General features: G+C 35.7%; 9 protein-coding genes across 9 annotated transcripts; 5 read left to right on the forward strand and 4 right to left on the reverse strand.

Annotated features, from left to right (window-relative positions):
* Window positions 1-782: 782 nt before the first annotated feature.
* Window positions 783-1,812, reverse strand: GCK72_020020 (uncharacterized protein; the record flags this gene model as incomplete). Its single annotated transcript, XM_053733339.1, has 4 exons — window positions 783-1,162; window positions 1,291-1,409; window positions 1,553-1,713; window positions 1,771-1,812. 4 exons carry the CDS (start codon window positions 1,810-1,812, stop codon window positions 783-785), a joined length of 702 nt encoding a protein of 233 aa, XP_053582252.1.
* Window positions 1,813-3,695: 1,883 nt separating this feature from the next.
* Window positions 3,696-4,818, reverse strand: GCK72_020021 (uncharacterized protein; the record flags this gene model as incomplete). The annotated part of the gene is made up of 5 exons (XM_053733340.1): window positions 3,696-3,786; window positions 3,833-4,199; window positions 4,243-4,316; window positions 4,510-4,670; window positions 4,717-4,818. 5 exons carry the CDS (start codon window positions 4,816-4,818, stop codon window positions 3,696-3,698), a joined length of 795 nt encoding a protein of 264 aa, XP_053582253.1.
* Window positions 4,819-5,004: 186 nt separating this feature from the next.
* GCK72_020022 (uncharacterized protein) lies at window positions 5,005-5,599 on the reverse strand (the record flags this gene model as incomplete). Its single annotated transcript, XM_053733341.1, has 3 exons — window positions 5,005-5,107; window positions 5,151-5,347; window positions 5,393-5,599. 3 exons carry the CDS (start codon window positions 5,597-5,599, stop codon window positions 5,005-5,007), a joined length of 507 nt encoding a protein of 168 aa, XP_053582254.1.
* Window positions 5,600-6,611: 1,012 nt separating this feature from the next.
* Window positions 6,612-7,296, reverse strand: GCK72_020023 (uncharacterized protein; the record flags this gene model as incomplete). Its single annotated transcript, XM_053733342.1, has 4 exons — window positions 6,612-6,781; window positions 6,864-7,000; window positions 7,053-7,213; window positions 7,258-7,296. The coding sequence occupies 4 exons, from the start codon at window positions 7,294-7,296 to the stop codon at window positions 6,612-6,614; spliced, it is 507 nt and encodes a 168-aa protein (XP_053582255.1).
* Window positions 7,297-8,465: 1,169 nt separating this feature from the next.
* Window positions 8,466-8,896, forward strand: GCK72_020024 (uncharacterized protein; the record flags this gene model as incomplete). Its single annotated transcript, XM_003116192.2, has 2 exons — window positions 8,466-8,607; window positions 8,652-8,896. 2 exons carry the CDS (start codon window positions 8,466-8,468, stop codon window positions 8,894-8,896), a joined length of 387 nt encoding a protein of 128 aa, XP_003116240.2.
* A 428-nt stretch (window positions 8,897-9,324) lies between these two features.
* GCK72_020025 (uncharacterized protein) lies at window positions 9,325-10,056 on the forward strand (the record flags this gene model as incomplete). Its single annotated transcript, XM_003116370.2, has 3 exons — window positions 9,325-9,361; window positions 9,410-9,604; window positions 9,656-10,056. 3 exons carry the CDS (start codon window positions 9,325-9,327, stop codon window positions 10,054-10,056), a joined length of 633 nt encoding a protein of 210 aa, XP_003116418.1.
* Window positions 10,057-10,747: 691 nt separating this feature from the next.
* GCK72_020026 (uncharacterized protein) lies at window positions 10,748-11,477 on the forward strand (the record flags this gene model as incomplete). Its single annotated transcript, XM_053733343.1, has 3 exons — window positions 10,748-10,793; window positions 10,863-11,036; window positions 11,107-11,477. 3 exons carry the CDS (start codon window positions 10,748-10,750, stop codon window positions 11,475-11,477), a joined length of 591 nt encoding a protein of 196 aa, XP_053582256.1.
* Window positions 11,478-11,987: 510 nt separating this feature from the next.
* GCK72_020027 (uncharacterized protein) lies at window positions 11,988-12,725 on the forward strand (the record flags this gene model as incomplete). Its single annotated transcript, XM_003116526.2, has 3 exons — window positions 11,988-12,024; window positions 12,079-12,252; window positions 12,325-12,725. 3 exons carry the CDS (start codon window positions 11,988-11,990, stop codon window positions 12,723-12,725), a joined length of 612 nt encoding a protein of 203 aa, XP_003116574.2.
* A 1,114-nt stretch (window positions 12,726-13,839) lies between these two features.
* GCK72_020028 (uncharacterized protein) lies at window positions 13,840-16,046 on the forward strand (the record flags this gene model as incomplete). The annotated part of the gene is made up of 7 exons (XM_053733344.1): window positions 13,840-13,887; window positions 13,933-14,139; window positions 14,328-14,473; window positions 15,045-15,124; window positions 15,188-15,345; window positions 15,437-15,745; window positions 15,792-16,046. The coding sequence occupies 7 exons, from the start codon at window positions 13,840-13,842 to the stop codon at window positions 16,044-16,046; spliced, it is 1,203 nt and encodes a 400-aa protein (XP_053582257.1).
* Window positions 16,047-20,084: the final 4,038 nt, after the last annotated feature.

The raw sequence follows: 20,084 nt of genomic DNA on the forward strand, positions 1-20,084 counted from the left end.
GAAGTAAGTATCGCCAATACAAAATAATATTTTAATTAAATTTTTTCAGAAATTCGGCAGTTAACGGGGGAAATGGTGCAGAGTTCGAATGGAACAATGCGGTAAAAGGAGCTACAAAATTGTACCGTACTCTCAATATTCCGATTTCAGGGGTACAAGAACGGTCAAATCAGAAGTCATCCGCCGTCTCCGTCCCAGATTCAAACCTATTTTTGTGAACCTACTTATCCCAATTTTATGTGATTTTTATGTATTTATTTTATTTTTTTCACGGTGGTTTTGTAGTAAATGAGAACAAAAATAGAAGGGAGGAAGCGCTCGCCGTTACATTCAAACCGTTCGCGATCCGATCCGTTACTGATCGCATACGGACCCACATATGATTCCTATGCGGACCGCGCGCGACTTGCGGTGCATCCGTAACGGGTCGTTCGCGACTCACCTGTGTAGGTTTTGATAATGTATTTTATATCTCGCTGAAAAGATGTTCTGTTTTTATATCGGAACTGACAAGTCTCTGCAGTATAATTTGATTTTGTTTTGTCTGTCTGACTGTCTTTGATAGTAGACTTCACAATTCCATTAGTTTGACACATGTTACGAAAAAAAATTACAATTACGCAGTCTTATGTATTGACAGTAACACAGAAAAGTGAATTATTTAAATTTTATTAACTGGCTGTGATAAACTGCGTGAAGCTTTTTTGCAACAGAAGAACTCCCTCACTTCAGAATTACACAAAACCACAATTATTCTGAAAAAGTTCAACTGATTTATTTATTTACCAATTGGCATACCCGTCGAGTACGTGAACTGCAACGTAGGCAAAGGATGTACTGAAAAATATGACAACTATATCTTCAGTCAATTTTGGAACAACGAAATAGGTTAACAACTCCAACATGAAAACAGTTCCTTGAGAAACAGTTTGCTTAAGAAATCGTCCCTCACGGGTAGAAATCGCACAATTATCTTTTTTGATACTGATAGATAATCTGGCTTGACGCACTCCAACAAGTGTCAAAATATCCAGAATCATGATGATTGTTACAGTAATTGAATTTTTGATAAAGTCTACATACCAACCAATGAACTGGCATTCTACTGTTTCGTAGAAGACAAACGAATGAGACTGCTCGCTGTATGACACGTGGCAAAAGTCTGAAATGTGTATTTGTTTTTTAATCTGGGGAGGATGTTCACTGGCAACTAGTTAAAGATCTCATCTAGCAAAACTTTTCAAAGTTGTTTTGCCATAACTCAATACACCAGACAATTCCCAAACCTACATTCGTATATCAGTACATCAATTGTTCCAACAACAACCCATATCATCAGAATGACGACACAAGTATTGTTTATATTGAAGAGCTTTTTGTATTTGAATGGTGTCCAGACTGCGCAGAATCTATTTATAGATATAACAAAATGAGTGAATACTGATAGCTCATAACACATGAGTAGAACGAATCCACAATGTTGAGAGTTTTCTTTCATGAATTTTTGATCTCTGAAGTTTTCCGATTCACTTTAATTTCAATTGCGACTCACAGTAAGACCATTGGGCAGAAGTAAAGTAGGAATGTAGTGGAATGCATGGCGTCCGCGAAGGCTTGATTAGCTGACAAGTAACCGAAGGAGTGTTTCATAGAGCTTAAACGGATGTAGCTATAAAACACTGACCAGTTAACAAGGAATCCGACAAATGATAACTGGAAAATAATATGTTTTATATTATGTTTGAAACTGATGACATGGTATGAACTCACAGGCAACAGGGCAAATGCAGTTTGGTTGTAAGCGGTGTCCATAATTGATGGATTACTCTCTTAAAAATCTGTTTTATACTAAATTTCTACGGGTCTCTAGAGTGAATTGCGTAGATCTAGAGTGAATTGCGTAGATTTGTCTAGTTACAATTAGTAGTTCATGGTTGTTCATGTCTGATAGTCCCAAGCAATAACACAAATTCATTAAAGATGATTTTATAAAATTGTTTATTTTTCCATATTCACGTTTTATTAAGTGATGAAGATTGAATAGTGTGCTTTCTACAAAATAATAACGCTCTAATATCTGGATATATAATGATCATACATAACCCATCTAACACATGAACTGTTACATAAGCGAATGTCGTCGAATAAAAAAATACGAGCGGTTTCTTAGTAAGTTGTGGAATAAAGAAATACGAAGATAGTTCCAGAACGAATATGATACTTTGGAAAATTATCTGCTTCAAAAACCGCTTTTCACGATTAGAAATCTTATGTTGGGTGGCAGTTCCAATACTGATTGAAGCTCTCGTTTTGCGGACACCGACTAAAGTTAATATATCGAAAATTATGAGAATAATAATAGCGATAAGGTTTTTCAACAAATCTCCGTATAATCCAACTAGTCCGCATGTTTCAGTTTTTCCAAATGCTAGGGAAAATGATTGTTCGTCATAAAGGATTTCACAGAGATCTGAAAATAATTATTACTCATGTTTCCTTTTCTCTTTTCGGAATTACACTCGTAAAAAGTTGCATTCAAGAAGACTATAACAGTCCAAATAATTCCAATGATAACAATTGTGTTCTGAACACTAAACGCCGTTGAATAACTTCTAGGGATCCAGACAGCAAATACTCGATTGATTGATATTGCGAAATGGGTGTAAAGAGATAATTCATAACATGTGAGAATCCCGAAACCAAGATGATTTACGTATTTTTTCATAGTTGGTTGATTTCTGGAAAACGTTTTCTATTGGTGATTTCATTTTTGCACTCATTGGTTTGATGAACTCACAGAAGTATCATCGGACAGAAGAAGAATAAGAAAACAGAAGAATGTATTGCGTCTGCAAGTGATTGACTTGCGGAAAGGTAACCGAAAGAATGTCGAAAACTTTTTAGCCTGAGCAAACTTTGAAACACAAACCAGTTTGTGAAAAAGCCAAGTATAGACATCTAAACGTTTAATATAGCCTTTTTTAAATTTATAATCTTCAGTAAACTTACAGGTAAAAGTGCAAAAGTGGTGTTAGTTACTCCGTCCATCAAAAGGGAATTTTATGTAGAGCTGAAAAGTGACAGGATTTGTAAATAATAAAAGTAAACCTTTGTTTCTTTCTGTATTTTAGTTTATAAGAATAACGGAATCATTTGGGACTGTATCTGAAATAAATCACGTGGAATGAGAACTTGAAGTGAAGGAATATACGGCGATCAAAACGCTCAACGAGATGAAAAGGAATAATTAAATGGCGACTAGAGAAGTTTGATAATATATTTCAAACCTATAATCTGTTGCCGTGAATCATGTACGTATAAATATCGGAAAATTGCCCTTTTGGCATCTCACGGTTGGATTTGAAATTATGACGACCGACGAGTAGTGAACTTTACATTTATACACAACTTTTTAAAACAAAAAAAAAGCACAATCAACTATAATTCGCAAGCATAGTACACATACATATATTGGCCTTCAAGACGAAAATATTTTTTGATGTAATAAAAAACTGAATCAGCGGGCATGTTTGCCAATTTTCGGATATTATCCTAGACACTTCAATATAAATTGGTCTTTATTCTGCCACGAAAAAATTGAATTGTGATTTAATCTCATTTGGAGACTCTCCCATTAAATACACCTGCATAAGAGAGCTAAATTTAACATCTGAATGTGGCAAAATAAGGAAATGTTATGTGATAAACGCCGATGAGTCTGCAGGAGAAGTGCTGCGACAGAGGAGGAATGATCGGATTTCTGGATAGCATAGAATCACAACTAATCTGAAACACGGTACCGTTTAATTCTGACGTCATAGATTTGATCTACCCATCTAACACGTGAACTGTCACATAGGAGAACGTCGTTGCGAAGAAAATGATTAGTGTGTTATGAGTGAATTGTGGAACGAAAAAATAGGTAGAGAGTTCCAGAATGAAAATGATTCCTTGAAAAACGATCTGCTTCAAAAATCGTTTTTCTCGAACGTAGATTCTTTTTTGTGCTTCATCACTGAAGTTCACGAATGACCTGATTCTTCGAACTCCGATGAGAGTGAGCACATCCGAAGCCACAATAAATATTACTGTGCACCCATTCTTGACCAGATCCCCGTACCATCCAACTAATCCACATAATTCTGTTTTTCCAAACTCGAGGGTATGAGTTTTCTCGTCGTATATTGCGTGACAGAGATCTGAAATTCAGTTGGAACCGTAGTTAGAATCTGGAAGACTTACACTCATACAGCCAGATATCCAAAGAGCCGATGACTACCCATATCGCTATGATAATCCGATACGTATTGGCTTTACTGAAAACTATTGGTAGACTGCGAGGGAACCAAACTGCACAAAAACGGTTCAAAGATATTGCGAGATGAGAGTAAAGGGATAGTTCGTAGCAAACAAGAACAACGAAGACAAGATGATGGATGTGACTTTTCATAGTTTTTTGGTCTCTGAAAATGCATAGTCTTGGCAACGTGCCAGCCTTCTGGGACTCACAGTAATACCATTGGACAAAAGTAGAAGAAAAATGTTGTTGAATGGATGGCATCTGCTAATGATTGATTTGCGGTGAGGTGTCCGAAGGAATGTTGTAAATTGTGAATTCGACGAAAACTGAAGAAGACGAGCCAGTTTACTACAACACCAATAAAGGAGATCTGAAAATTTTCATAGCTTTTTCGTTTTCATTCATAAGATACTCACTGGAAGTAAGGCAAAAGCAGTCTGATAGAATTCTTCATTCATGTCTTTTTTAGTTTTGAAGAGTTTGTACGGTAAATGGAGTGGGCGATGTGATGTAGACATAGAATTTGTGTATTGAGTCTTGCTAGCATCTCTTGAGATTTGAAATTAAAAATAGGATACGTGTTTATGTCTGCCTGCTCATTAGTGACGTCGTCTGATGTGAAATCCATGTCTATAACGAATGAAAACAAGATATTGAGAAAAATTCGCTCAAAAAGTTTATTTGAAGAAAAAAAGGTATTTATTTCAAATAGTAATGATTCCAGTTTCAGTTGCTGCTTGTTGATGGACGGCCTTCTCTCCCAATAGAAACTTTCGGACTTCAGGATTACATATCATTACAACCATTCTGAACGAAAAACTAAGTTTAGAGATATATATCGAAGGCATACCCATCTGCAGCATGAATCGCAACCCAAGAAAAAGAAGTTCCGAAGAATATGATCCATTGGTTTTCAAAGTATTGTGGAATGAAAAAGTAGGTTAGAAGTTCCGAAAGAAACACAGAACCTTGGAAAACTGTCTGCTTGAGGAATCGAATATCACGGGCGGTGAACTTGTTTTGATCCTGAACACTTCGGGATCGGATCTTTAAAAAACACATTTGTTGAATTAAAGTTTCCATACTTCTCACCTTTTTCGTAAGGTGGTGAACACGAAGTACAGTTGACACATCCAAGCAAACAATAATTGCAATTATAGCCGCGTTTTTAATGAAATCTTCGTACCAAGCGACCACCGCGCAGAATTCGGTGGCAGTAAACTGGATGAAATGGATTTCTTCCAGATAGAAGACGTTACAGAGAACGGAAATAGCATCATATTGAATCAGGGGCATCATTCGTAAACTCACTCTGATAAAACACTAGTGTTCCGACAAGCGATCAGCAATGCTCGCCGAGCGCGAGAAATCTCGCATTTCTCGCACACGCAGTACTCGCATTTTTTATTTTTGTTTGGCGTGAATGCGAGAATATTCTCGTTCTCGCAAATGCTCGCATTTTCTCGTTCTTTCATTTCTCGTTCTCGCAGATGATCGCATTTTTCAAATTCTCGCGTGAAGATCGCAAAAAATTGCGAGACTCGCGAGACTCGCATTTGAAAATAGCATTTTTCTTACTAGGGAAGAATCCCGAGTCGAGATGGATTTATGGGTCGAGACAGATATCACTAGATCGGAAATTTTGCACTGATTTCGAATATTCATTCCAATCTTGCAAAACTATTTTATGAAATAAGTTATTCAGGGTTTTGTGAGTACCAAAATGGAAACTTTGAAGTCACGTAAATTATCCGAAAAACTAATTTCATTGGGTTGAGTTAAATTACAGTATGTTTCAAACGTCAGGTAACATTTTCAGCCGTTTATTATACAAAAACATTTTTGGACATATGTATTTTGAAGTTTTTGGTAAATTAGGCCAACGTTTTATTGGTCAAGTTTGCTTGGGTGACCTGAAAACATAATTATAAATTAGATGGATTGAACATCCTATTGCATTTCTTATGATTAAAGACCGCAACATTTTTTCAAGTTCAAGGTTTCATCACATTTTTCATCCTGACTTGTTCTTCATGTAATTAAAAATGTGTTCATTGAATTCTACGTACTCGCTTACATAGAAAATTTTCATTCTGTTTTAGCGTACTGGGTTCTCATGACAGCCCGCCAAACATTTCAATAACCTCCCCATGACTCCCCAAGAGAAGAAAATGAATAAGTCCGCCACGTTCCTTTTATTTTTATGATTCTCATTATTAAAAACAGAGGAAAAACGGGAAATGTACTGTAGTTCACGTATGATTGCGAGACTCGCGAGTCTCGCAATATTTTTGCGATCATCACGCGAGCATTAGAAAATGCGATCACGTGCGAGAACGAGCATTTGCGAGGCGAGAAATATGCGAGCATTTGCGAGAATGAAAATATTCTCGCATTCACGCAAGACTAAAATATAAAATGCGAGTAATGCGAGAACGAGAAACAGCGAGAATTGCGAGAATCGTCTCGCGAATCGGAACACTATAAAACACAATTGCTATGATAGTTTCGAGTATCCATAGAAGTAATATCATCTTTTTTGTTCTCTTGATACTAAACCAACTATCATAGCTCAGAGGATTCCACGCAGCACAGAATCGATTGATTGAGATTAGAAAATGGGTGAGAACAGATGACTCGTAACAGAAGAGCAAGACATGGCCCATTATAAAGGAGTAGTGTTTTATTACGGGCTGATCTCTGAAAAATACAAAAATCAATAAATATTCTGCTAAAAGTCTTGAAGACTTACAGTAAGACCATTGGACAGAAGTAGAGTAAGAATATTGTGGAGTGGAGAGCATCCACAAAAGCTTGATTAGCGGATAAGTAACCGAATGAGTTGTTGAAAAATGATAATTTACGATTAGCATAGAGGATGGACCAGTTGAGAATAGCACCGATCAACGTAATCTGTAACTGCTGAATTCTCAATCAAATAAATGCTGAAAACTCACAGGTATCAAAGCTAGAGCTGTTTGGTTGCCTGATTCCATCGAAAAGAAATTCGTCGTAAAAATTCTCACCGAATGAGCAAATCCGCGAATTCAAGCACCCTGATAAACAAGAATTGTATTTGTTGGATATTTGATCTTACCATTTTTTTCCAGTGATAACAAGACTATTGTTCTTCTGATCATCGTGTTTTGAGGGCCAATAGACTTATTTTGTATCTGTCATTATCACTAATAATCAGACTTGCAAAATTCCGGGCCGGCCCGGCCCGGATTTGAATTTTTGAACTTTTTTCACTACAATTTTTTGTCCAAAAATTTATTTTCTGAAAATTTTTCATATTTTTCCTCAAGTATATTTTTCAAAAGCCTTCGAAACCTACAAAAAATTGTTTTTAAGAAATATTTTTCAAAAAAAATCGGGAAATTTTCGAAAAAAAAATTTGAATTTTTTTCAGTACTGAACTTCCGGGCCCACCGGGCCGGGCCGGGCCACGGGCCGGGCCCTAGAAATTTTCATTCCGGCCCGGCCCGGCCCGTTGCAAGTCTGCTAATAATGGATGGCGCTCCAAATTTTAGAGAAGAATGTACAAAGTATGTAGTCAAAAATCAAATGTTCACAGAGAATGATTCATTTCTTCAAGAAATAATCAAAGTCTAAGAGATTCTAGTCTAACATCAGTATCTGGAACACAGGCGGAAGATTACGGTAGTTGATCCCGCAGGGATTCATAACACTTGACGTATTAACAAAGTAGAAGTATCTGAAGCATCGGAAACTTTTAAAAATGTGTTCTGTTTTTTTTTAAATATAATCCAACGTAGCAAATGAAACTTGCTAGATTCAGTTCAACACACGATGATTTTTTCTAGTCAGAGAGGAAAAAGTTGTTATAGAATCGTTTCTTTTTTCAGGAATCTATTCGGATTGAGTTTATCTAGTTTTTTTTTTGTAAATTTTATCGTTTAGTTGCAATACTCCAATTTGAGTAGTATATCCCCACATTAAGTTGATATCTAATACAGAAGTTATTTTCTATACTTTTTCTTTCCTGTAGCTCATCACAATTCATAATTTTATTGTCTCTGGCCTTTAGACCAGATTATATAAGAAAATTATTCTTTAATTGGGAAAGCGAATCAAAACAAGTCAATTGATTAAGTGCCGATCATTAGTGAAAGCCGAACCAGAAAATCCTTTAGATGACGTGATGGTTGTTCGTCGAAGTGACCATGCTAAGGGTCTAGTATATAATTCATCTGCGTTGCTTAGTCTATCAGCTTTGGTCAACATGATTCGTAGTCTCCTTGTTCTTCTCGTCGCTTTGGTAGCTGCTTCTTACTGCCAATACGGTTAGTTCTGAAATTGAGCTTCTGAAAAAATCAACGGTTTCTAGGCTACGGAGGCTACGGTGGAGGGTATCCATATGGAGGCGGATACCATAGGCATCACCATTATGGAGGAGGTTATGGAAGAGGCTATGGAGGAGGTTATGGAGGAGGTTATGGATACCCTGGATACGGTTACGGTGGATATCCAGGTGGTGGATACGGTGGATATGGATACCCAGGAGGGTATGGAGGGTATGGAGGATATGGAATGTACCGTCCTGGACTTCTCGGCATGCTTATTGGAAAATAAGTTTCAATTTTTTATAAATTGCAATATTTATTTTGGATCTCTTAACTTTTTTGAATAAATTATTTACTTGAAACAGCAGACCGCGTATTTTTCCTTCAACTCTGAAAACAAAGTAATAAAAATAAAAATTGTTCCTCATTGTGATTATAATCCTGCTATTTTTCGCAATGTTCGCCATGAAAAAGTGCCACTCTAAACAATTTTTATAACCTCCAAAAACTAGTCTACTCTCAATTAACCGACGTGCACCGAAAGTTGTTTACCAGTCAACTTCTGATCTTTTTATTGACGACGAAACACGTTGGTTTCACTGTCTGTCGTCTCTTCATGTCTGCCTAATCGTTCTATAATGATGACAATTAAAAATTGCTATAAAAGGGAATGGATTGGGTCAGGTCAAATAGGAGACCAAACAAACACCGATAGCGATGGCAGTTCCACAACTATACTATTTTACGATCAGAGGTAAGCGATTTCGTAGAATCACTTAAATATATCATATTCAATTTCTAGGATTCGGAGAGTACATCCGCCTCTTGTTCCTCGACAACGGTATCAAATTTGAGGATATTCGCTACCAATACGGAGGAAAAGAATGGGAGGACGTCAAGAAGACAATGATCTTCGGACAGATGCCAGCACTTAAGTATGACGGAAAGGAGATCGCGCAGACCGGAGCCATTATGCGCCACTTGGCTAGAGTCCACAGTGAGTTTAAGCTGCGTTCACTTTTCTGAAAACAATAAATTAATCTTATAGACTTGAATGGATCCAACGAGGAAGAGGCAACTTTCCTCGATATGTTCTTTGAGGGAGTCCGCGACGTTCGTATGAAGTATGTCCGTTATATCTACTATGATGAGGGAACTCGCGACGACATTGTCAACAAAACTCTCCCAGAATCTCTTGCTAACCTTGAGAAGCTCTTCAAAATCCACTCCGGAGACTTCATAATTGGGAACAAGGTCAATTATGCTGATTACATCCTTTTCGAGGAATTGGATGTTTATCACACTTTGGACGCTCACATTCTTGATAAGTTCCCTGCTTTGAAGGCTTTCTGGGAGAGAATGTGGAAGAGACCAAACCTGAAATCTTATTTGGAGAAACGGGCTGCAGATAAGGTTTGGATCAATGCTATCGAGAAGGGAATGAACTAATTGATTGATTTTTAACAGTGCATTTATTTTTGTATTAGTTTTTAAATAAATTCGTATTTTAATGTCTCTTTTTAGTTTTGTGAACTGTCGAGTGAACAAAACTAGCCAGTTTTCGGAGAAACCCTATGATAATTGTAAAACCTGCTTTCTAAAATTTCTGAATACAAGTTATTGCGTCAAAAGACTACGTATAGTACTTTCAATATGTTTCGGCTTTACCGATAAATTGATCTCTCAACTTCTAATGAATTCATCAAGATCTGCAAGTCTGTGTGCCAAAAACTGAAATATTTTAATATATCATGTCACTGAATGTCCAATAACTGCCGAGTTTATTCACTCTGGAAAAATCTTCGTCATTACCTTATTTGCCACAGTCAAGCGGCAATACCAAAGACAATCTCTTATGAATTCATGAAGCATATCAATTTGCGCCGGTCAGTGAACATTTGTTGGGAAACATAAAAGTCACGTCGGTCAGAAAACGAATTCCACTGAAATATAACATTTTTCGCGGTTGAGAATTGAAATATTTTTCCTTTTTTTGTCAGCACAACACGTTAGTTTCCCCATCTGTCGTCTCTTCATGTCTACCCAATCTTATCCTTCGTTCGCAAATGATGACAATTAAAAATTGGTATAAAAAGGAAACGATGGATTAGATCAAGAGACCAACGCAAAACTAATAACGATGGCAGTTCCACAACTTTATTCAAAAGATCAAGAAGATCCCCGAGGTAAGTTTTTAGAAGGATACAGTATCCTTCGAAAAAAAGGAACTATGTTAATCATAATAACCATTTAAGGATTTGGAGAATACATTCGTCTTCTCTACCTCGATAACAAAATCGAATTCGAGGACCTTCGCTACAACATTGGAGGTGAAGAATGGCCGGAGGTCAAGAAAAAGATGATCTTTGGACAAATGCCAGCACTTAAGTATGACGGAAATGAGATTGCTCAGACCGGAGCCATTATGCGTCATTTGGCTAGGATTCATGGCGAGTTGGTATACATATCTGCTGCTAACTTCTAACTTCATATTTTCAGATTTAAACGGATCCAACGAGGAAGAAGCAACTTTCCTTGATATGTTCTTCGAAGGTGTTCGGGACTCTCGAATGAAATACCTTCGCTTCGTCTATTTTAATGAAGAAACACGCGAGAACCACGTCCAAAAGACACTTCCAGAACATCTCGCCAACTTCGAGAAGCTTTTCAAAATTCATTCCGGAGACTACATTATTGGGAACAAGACCAATTACACTGATTACAGTCTCTTCGAGGAATTGGATGTTTATCACACTTTGGATGCCCTCATTCTTGATAAGTTCCCTGCTTTGAAGGCGTTCTGGGAGAGAATGTGGAAGAGACCAAACTTGAAATCTTATTTGGAGAAACGGGCTGCAGATAAGATTTAGATCAATGATATCGAGAAGAGAACGAACTAATTGATTGATTTTTAACTGTGAATATATTCTTGTACTAGTTTTTTAATAAATTCTTATTTTGTATCTCTTTTTAGTTTTGTGAACAGTTAAATGAACAAAAACTACCTTATTTGCGACAGTCAAACGGCACTACCAATCTTTATCAATTGTGATCTCTTATCAATTCATGAAGCATATCAATTTGCGCCGGTCAGTGAGCATTTGTTGGAAAACATAAAAGTCACAATTCGGTCAGAAATCGATTTTCACTGATAAAATTTTTCGATGAAACTGCTGAGTAGAAACCATAAAATCACAATATTTCACAGTTGAGAATTAAAATTATTTTCCTTTTTCGTCAGAGCGAAACACGTTGGTTTCACCATCTGTCGTCTCTTTATGTCTGCCCAATCTTATCGTTCGTTCACACAAGATGACAATTAAAAATGGGTATAAAAGGGAAAGGGTTAGGTTAAGAGACCAACCGCAAAACTAATAACGATGGCAGTTCCACAACTATACTATTTTGATCTCCGAGGTAAGTTTTTAGAAAGATACTTCGAGATTCTATTAATCATCACATCAATTTAAGGATTTGGAGAATACATTCGTCTTCTCTACCTCGATAACAAAATCGAATTCGAGGATATTCGTTACAATATTGGAGGTGAAGAATGGCCAGAGGTCAAGAAAAAGATGATCTTTGGACAAATGCCAGCACTCAAGCATAATGGACAAGAGATTGCTCAGACCGGAGCCATTTTGCGTCATTAGGCTAGAGTCCACAGTGAGTTTAGGCTGCGTTCACTTTTCTGAGATCAATAAATTCCTCTTACAGACTTAAATGGATCCAATGAGGAAGAGGCAACTTTCCTCGGCATGTTCTTTGAAGGTGTTCGGGACTCTCGAATGAAATACGTTCGCTTCATCTATGTTGACGAAGAAACACGCGAGAACCTCGTCCAAAAGACACTTCCAGAGCACCTCGCCAACTTCGAGAAGCTTTTCAAAATCCACTCCGGAGACTTCATTATTGGGAACAAGACCAATTATGCTGACTACATTCTTTTTGAGGAACTCGACGTTTATCATCACTTGGACGCCAAAATTCTCGACAAGTTCCCTTCTTTGAAGGCATTCTGGGAGAGAATGTGGAAGAGACCAAACTTGAAATCTTATTTGGAGAAACGGGATGCAGATAGAGTTTTCATCAATGCAATCGAAAAAGGACTTGATTAAATGAATTGTTCTGGCCTTTGCTTTGATTTGAATTGATTTTTTGCAGTTTTAAATGTAATAAACATTTTCATTAGTTCTAAACTACAAAAAATCAGATTCTTGGCTGAAAAAATTCCATCAACGACACTTATTGTGTTCAGTGTTGGAGATAAGTCCTTTGATATTCGAAAATCCTAAAATCCTTCCTTTTCAGTTGTCTTCAACTTTGTCCTTTTTTGTCAACGTTGACTAGCCTCATGGATTTCCTCATAGTTCACCGGACATCTTTAAACGGTTTACTGATACAAACTGTTCGTTCGTTGGTTTGAATTGTGTTGAGAAGCTCATCAAAAGTATTTCTATACGTGCATAAAACGTGGAAACCAACTGATCAATGTTTCTTTTCTTATCAAAATTCTTATCTTATCAGTTTGTGAGGCGTATCAAAATGCGACGGTCAGCGAAAAAACTACAGAAACAACAAAAATCACAACGTGGTTAACAAAAATTGACGCAGACTATAAGAAGTTCAGAATGGTATTGAATCAATCTATTTTCATACTTTGTTCAATCTGTTTTCGACGATCCCACGTCAGAAGTTCATCAGCCCCCTTATGAGAAAATCCCATAAGAATTAGTTTCGAAATGTCAAAAGTTTACAAACTGGTTTTAAAAATGCAGCAGGACACCTTTATTTTCAGAACAGACTGCAGAATGTATATTTCTGGAATTATTGTAAACGTTGTTTCTTTGATATTTCCTGCAACAGTTATGGTCGTTTATTCAAAGTTATTTCTCTCCATTTTTTGGTAAAAAGACATTTTCGAAACTGCATGTGTAAAACAAAATCCGGTTTAAAAGAATTCGACTTTTCTAATCAGTTTCAAGACAAGTAAGGTTTCAGTTTCAAAACATTGCGTCGAGTTCCTGAACAATCTTTGTTCTACTTTCGGTTTGGTTTGGACACCATCTACAACTTTTCCAGTAGGTTATCTGGTATGAAACTTGTAAATCGAACATTTCAGTTTTCCTCAACCTCTTTCTAATTCTTTTATCATTGACAAAGTACGAAGAAGATCTTGCAAGCGACGGAAGAGTTGTATTTTTTATCATTTGGTCGGTTTATGTAATTGGAATGATTCGAGACTTGCTGGCTCTTGTCATAGCAGTGGACAGAACTTTTGTAAGTATTATTACTGATCGCGCACTAAAAATCATTAAACTGTAGGCCACGTACCTCCCAGTAACTTTTTACAAATATCGAAAAGTTATTCCTACATTCGCTATCATAACTCTGGTACTCTCGAATTTCTTTCCCGACATCTATGTGTTATATATCTACTGTGAGAATGGAATCGATCTCCCACCCGGATGTGTAACTATGCTATGTGCTCCTTCAGTGTGCTACATCTCCTATTGGTTGAACTATGAATCGGTACGGCTTGAAATGCGTAGCTCTAATTTTTAGTTCAACTTCAGGTTGCTTTTTCTTCTGTCATCTTCTTCTCAATGCTCTTGTTTTTGAAGTTGTTTATTTGGAATAGATATAAAAGACAAACCAGCAGTGGTGACTTCAAAAAAGCGAGTTTTGGACAGTTGAACACACGAAACAACTGAATTCAGGCCAATCGACTTGTTCTAATCGACGCATTCATCCTCATCCTTTTCAACTTGACACCTACAATAATTTTGTCACTTTTCCGTGATTCTGCCGAATATTTGGGACCATTGAATGCGTTTTTCAAAACGTTTGGATTTGTTGTGGAGTCGTATCTAGTGTCGATCAATTTGGGAGGGAAAGCGAAAGTTATGAGAGTGACAAGTTCTGTGCTGATTTAAAATTTGATTTCTAATAATGTGAATGAACTTTTTTTCATAAAAACTGGTTGATGAAAATTAGAGTTTTAATATCAGGTACCAAAAAACTGAACTATGATCAAGATCTTCTGTGCTTCACTTCTTCGAACTTCATCATTTCCAATATAATCTAGACAGAACATATTTCAAAAATCAGAGTATCATACGTTTGTTTAAGTTCAGTTGAAATGAGTAATCAAGCGTATGTAAGTCTTTTCCCAGGGAACAAGCAAGGAGCTGATGAGAAAATTCGGAAAAATAACAAACCCAATTTCACTTATTCCTTCCTTCTCCTGTTCTGTGTTGTCTACGAGATTTCTTGAAACGGAACTAAAATTAAATTATGTACCTGTCAGCTGCAATCATCAACACAGTTGCTATCGGGTTTCCAGTTATTTCTGGTGTTATGTATTCCAGATTACTGTATTCTATTTTTTAGTAGGTCCTTGGTTTTAGTTTTTGTAAATTAGTAATCAAATTCAGTTCCAAAGCAATCAAAAAAGCGCCAGATCTTTATTTATTTTATTGCAAATTTGGATTGGATCTACTCATCAGTATTGTCAGTAAGTGAACGTTTTCTTTTTACTTTTTTCTCGAATTTTAATTTATAATTAAAATCTTTTCAGGTTTCTTAAAGCTGACAACTTATGCAGTAGCTATGACAAGTCTTGTTAATTTTCTTATGGTTAATCATTGGCTCACATTTCTTGTAATTTGGCCAATCAGTTTTCTTAGCTCTCTTCGCGCCATCCTTGTGTTCTTCATCGCTCTGGATAGGACTTGTGTAAGTAGATCAAAAGAAAATTCTAAGTTTGTTGTCCGGATTCAATTATCTATTTTCATCCTACAACTGCCTTCCAATCCACATATTTCAGGCCACGTACGTCCCGATTCTTTTCTTCAAATATCGGAAACTCATCCCACTTTACCTGATCATTGGAATTGTCTTATCCTATTCTTTGGTCGACAGTTCCGTTGCATTCATATTCTGTCGAATCGACTTGAACACCCCAACCGACTGTGTCAACGGATTATGTGTACTCGGTGCTTGCTATCAGAATTATTGGTTGGAGTTTCAACAGGTTTTCTATGCATTGATTATTGCCCTTACTTTGATGTTATGCTTAAAATTATTCGTATGGAATAAGTTGAAGAAACAGAATATCAATCAAGATTTAAGACGGGTATTTTTATGTTACATTTTCTGGGAAAAACCGTATTTTATTTCAGGCAAATCGTCTTGCCTTGATTGATTCCGCCATACTTATCGTTTTCGACTGGCTCCCACCGATCGCTCACACTGTGTTCCCCGATTTTTTCGACTATGTGGGAGCCATAAATACAGTATCCCAGACGTTTGGATTCATGGTTGAAGCATATCTAGTTACTATAAATTTGCGTAAGAAATACCGAATTACTAATACAACAACTTCTGGAAAGTTTATGAACCGATCAACATTGGGAGATACGAGTGACTACAACTAATCAATAAATGTTAATCTTTGGTTACTGAAAAACATTTCCATAGAGGAAAAAACAAAGAACAGTTGTGAAATGTCTGTTTTGGTTCTTTCTCAGAAAACTGTTATTTTCACACAACAAAACACGGCTATAAGATTCATATTTAGTATTCTCCCATGATTAGTTTCAGATATTTTCTTTTGAAAAACGAAAGTTATGTATAAAAGATTACATGGAATTTGGCCAAAAAAAGATTAAAATGATTCCAAGATCGATGAGAAAGCATTGTAAAAGCGAGTTACCTTCGAAGCAAGTATCAAAAGATACAATTTCTGGTATCATTCTGTTAAACGATATCCCCAAATCTGGTTTTTTCTGTATAAGATATTATGGTATGTATTTTCACTATAACTGTGCATGGCATATACTTGAAACTGTAATAATTATTCTAACTATTGAGCAATAAATGAAACTTCATTAGTGCTAAAGTCCGATTGACAGTCTAGAGGATCATTCTGAATACTACAGTACCGGACAAAAAGGTATCAGCTTTGGCTGTTTTCAGTGGAAAATGACCAACTTTGAGAGTGTGCCATGGTAATTCTGATTGTCACACCAAGAAAACTTTTAATGGATCATACAGATCAAGGATAGAACTTCATTTTTTTAGTTGACAACTTTTTTGTACGGACACACCCTAGCAAGTTACATATCGACAAAGTAATTTCTCCCTCAAATCGACCAATTTCAGTGCAAATTAGTGCGATTTTGAGCTGCCGTCTTAAAATGACCATGACTCTCTAGGGAGCGACCGTACAAAAAAGTTGTCAACTACAAAAATAGAGCTCTACGTTCAATCTATATGATTCATTAAAAATTTTCATGGTGTGACATTCAGAATTACCATGGCACACCCTCAAAGTTGGTCATTTTCCACTGAAAACAGCCAAAGTTGATACCTTTTTGTCCGGTACTGTAATTGAATTGTTTTCAATTTTTGCTCAGCGTATGATGTTTTCACGTATTTCTTAAAATAATAGTCATATTATGACTAATTTTGAAATCTGTTTATGAATTCTGAAATGAAAAAATCACAAAAAAAGAAACTAATCAGTTTTCAAAGCTTAATTAGACAACAAAGAAAATTTTCAGTTCTTGGTGAAAGGAAGCAAAGTTTTTTTGTGTTTTGCCCATATTTTCTTCGATTTTTTTTCAGTGAATCACTTATTCTCAATACTGAAAAAAATGATGGTAGAAATGTTAATATCCGGAAAAATTATAACATTGGTTACTGCGGTATTTTGTTTGACTTCAATCTCTATTTACACCAGTTTCCTATTGTCAATTTTCTGGTTTAACTACAAGAAAAAGTTTGAAAACTAAAAGTGTCATTACAGGTTTAAAACCATCACAAAAGTACCAGAGCTCTCTTTGTTCTACTGCCATTTTGTTTTTGATATTTTGTGTAGTTTTGCAAGTAAGTCATGAAATGATAGTTTTCAATTTACAAAAAAATATTCTAGTGTTCCTGAATATGATAATAATGTTTTTGTCTACAACTGATGCAGTTCAATTCTTCATTGATCATCGAAATTTCGCATTCTACATTGTCTACCCTGTATATTTGATTAGTTCGATGAGAGCACTCTTGGTTCTTTTCATTGAAATGGATCGTACTTTTGTGAGTTTTCGATTTGTTTTTGATTAGATCTGTGTTTTCAGTCCGCATATTTTCCCATTACATTTTTCAACTATCGAACGTTCATTCCAACAATTTTCATAATTATTTTACTTTTCGTTTATGCTCTTTTTGACGTGTCTGCTATGTTTTTATTCTGTGGAGACAGCATTGATGTACCACCTGGATGTATCAGTATAATGTGAGCTTTGAGTATGTGTTATCGAAATTATTGGTTAGGATATGAGCAGGTAATTTCAGAAATAGTTGTGTTTTTGAAAATTTTTTAAATTTTCAGATAGTTTATAGCTCGATCCTTGTACTTTCTCTGATGTTGTCATTACAACTTTTTATAATAATTCGAGTGAAAAAAGAGGCAATCAATGGAGACCTGAGAAGAGTACAGTTTCATCAAACTCTTCAAAAAAGTTACTTAATTTTTTTCTATTTCAGGCAAACCTTCTAGCTCTAATCGACACTTTTATCATTATCATCTTTGACTTGATTCCTCCAATTATAGTTTCCCACGTACCAAATTTTTATAGATATGTGGGACCTGTGAATGCATTTTTCAAGACGATGGGATTCGTGGTTGAGGGATATTTGGTATCCATTAACTTAAGAAAGAGATTCCAAAAAAGTAAAACGACAATTTTTGTAGGAAAAATAGACACAATTAGTAGTAAATGAGATCTGGATATTTATTGTTTGTTCTGATAAAATAAATAAATCGTTTAAACGACATAAAAAGTATTTCTTAAGTTTCAATAATAGTCTGTTGATTTCAAAACACACAGAAATTATCAGAAAAACAGAGAACAGATGTGAAACGTCGGTCTGATGTACTCAGACGTATTTTTCCCACAACGAAATTTATGAGGTAAAATCATGACGCATCACATATTTCTCTTACATTCTTCACTCTTTTAGAATGTTCGTTTCTGGTATTATCTTTAATCTTCCCTTGGTTCTCGATAATTATTTATTCTAAATTATTAATTGCAGTTTTTTTGGTAAGATTGAAAGCATGAATTGAATATTTTTTGTTGTTTAAAAAAAAAGTTTTTATCATTTCGGAAAAGACAATTTTATTTTTGTTTCTAGGTCCAAAACAATAAAACAAAAACCAGAGCTGTCTCTATTTTATTGTCGATTTGTGATTGATGTCGTTTTCAGCTTTGAAGGTAAGGCTTTCAAACATTTTAATGAATCGTTCGATATTTTGTTTTTTGTTCAGTTCTTTCGAATTTCGTCATGCACTTACTATCCCTCACCAGTTTCGTTGAGTTTTTCATTGCCAATAGGAACTTTCCGTTGTTTATTGTTTGGCCACTATATTTGATCATGTCAATGAGAGCATTTCTTGTTTTTATTATAGCTGTCGATAGGACTTTCGTGAGTTTTCAATTGCACCAAACGGTGCAAATTAATGTTTCAGGCGACTTACTTTCCGATGACTTTCTTCAAATATCGGAAACATGTACCAACATTTTTTATTATGAGTTTTGTCATGTCATATTTTGCCCTTGACGCTTCTGTAGTCTTTGTATTCTGTGGAGAAGGAATCAATATCCCGCCTGGATGTGTTGGCATGAGATGCTTACTTGGAACTTGTTATGAACAATATTGGCTCACATATGAGAAGGCTACTTTTTTCTGAAGTTTGAACAATTTTTATAAGAACTTTCAGGTGATGTATGTTTTCATCATTTTACTTTCTCTAGTGTTATCAGTGAAGTTTTTCCTTTTGACTAAATTCAAAAACCAGAATGCTAGAAAAGTTTTCAGAAAGGTGAGTTCCCACTTATCTCCGCCTGGCTGGGATAATCTAATTCAGCCCAACCGTCTCATTTTGATTGACACTTTGATTATCATAGTGTTTGATTTGTTTCCTCTTGTAATTTATTCAATGTTTCCAAATGCGGACATGTATATTGGTCCTATCAATGGAGTGTGCAAAACTCTCGAATTTGGAATCGAATCTTATCTTGTTTCTAAAAGTTTGTGGTGCAGAGTTCCAGTGAATAATTTGAATGCAAATAGGGGAATGGTTGCGGTTCAATTAGCGAAAGTGGACACCAATCAGCAACAGTTTCAGAAATTTTAGACGTATGCTTGTTTTTGAAGAATAATGTTAGTTTAAAAATGATATTTTTAGTGAGTGAATCATGAAAAACTTTTGTGAACGATAGTTTGAAATATGTCTTCGGTCCACGAACGTTGTTGCTATTTAACATAGATTTTTTCACTTTTTCTCAATTAATTCTCAGTAATTGTCAATTTTATTCCAGCTGGTTCCGTAATATTTTCATCGATATAAAATTGCGTCCTTGGAAAAATTTGAAAATAAATGAAATCGAGAAAACATTTATTAGGACCTGTCT

Source organism: Caenorhabditis remanei, chromosome V (genome assembly GCF_010183535.1).
Source record: "Caenorhabditis remanei strain PX506 chromosome V, whole genome shotgun sequence".
Taxonomy (NCBI): Eukaryota; Metazoa; Nematoda; class Chromadorea; order Rhabditida; family Rhabditidae; genus Caenorhabditis; species Caenorhabditis remanei.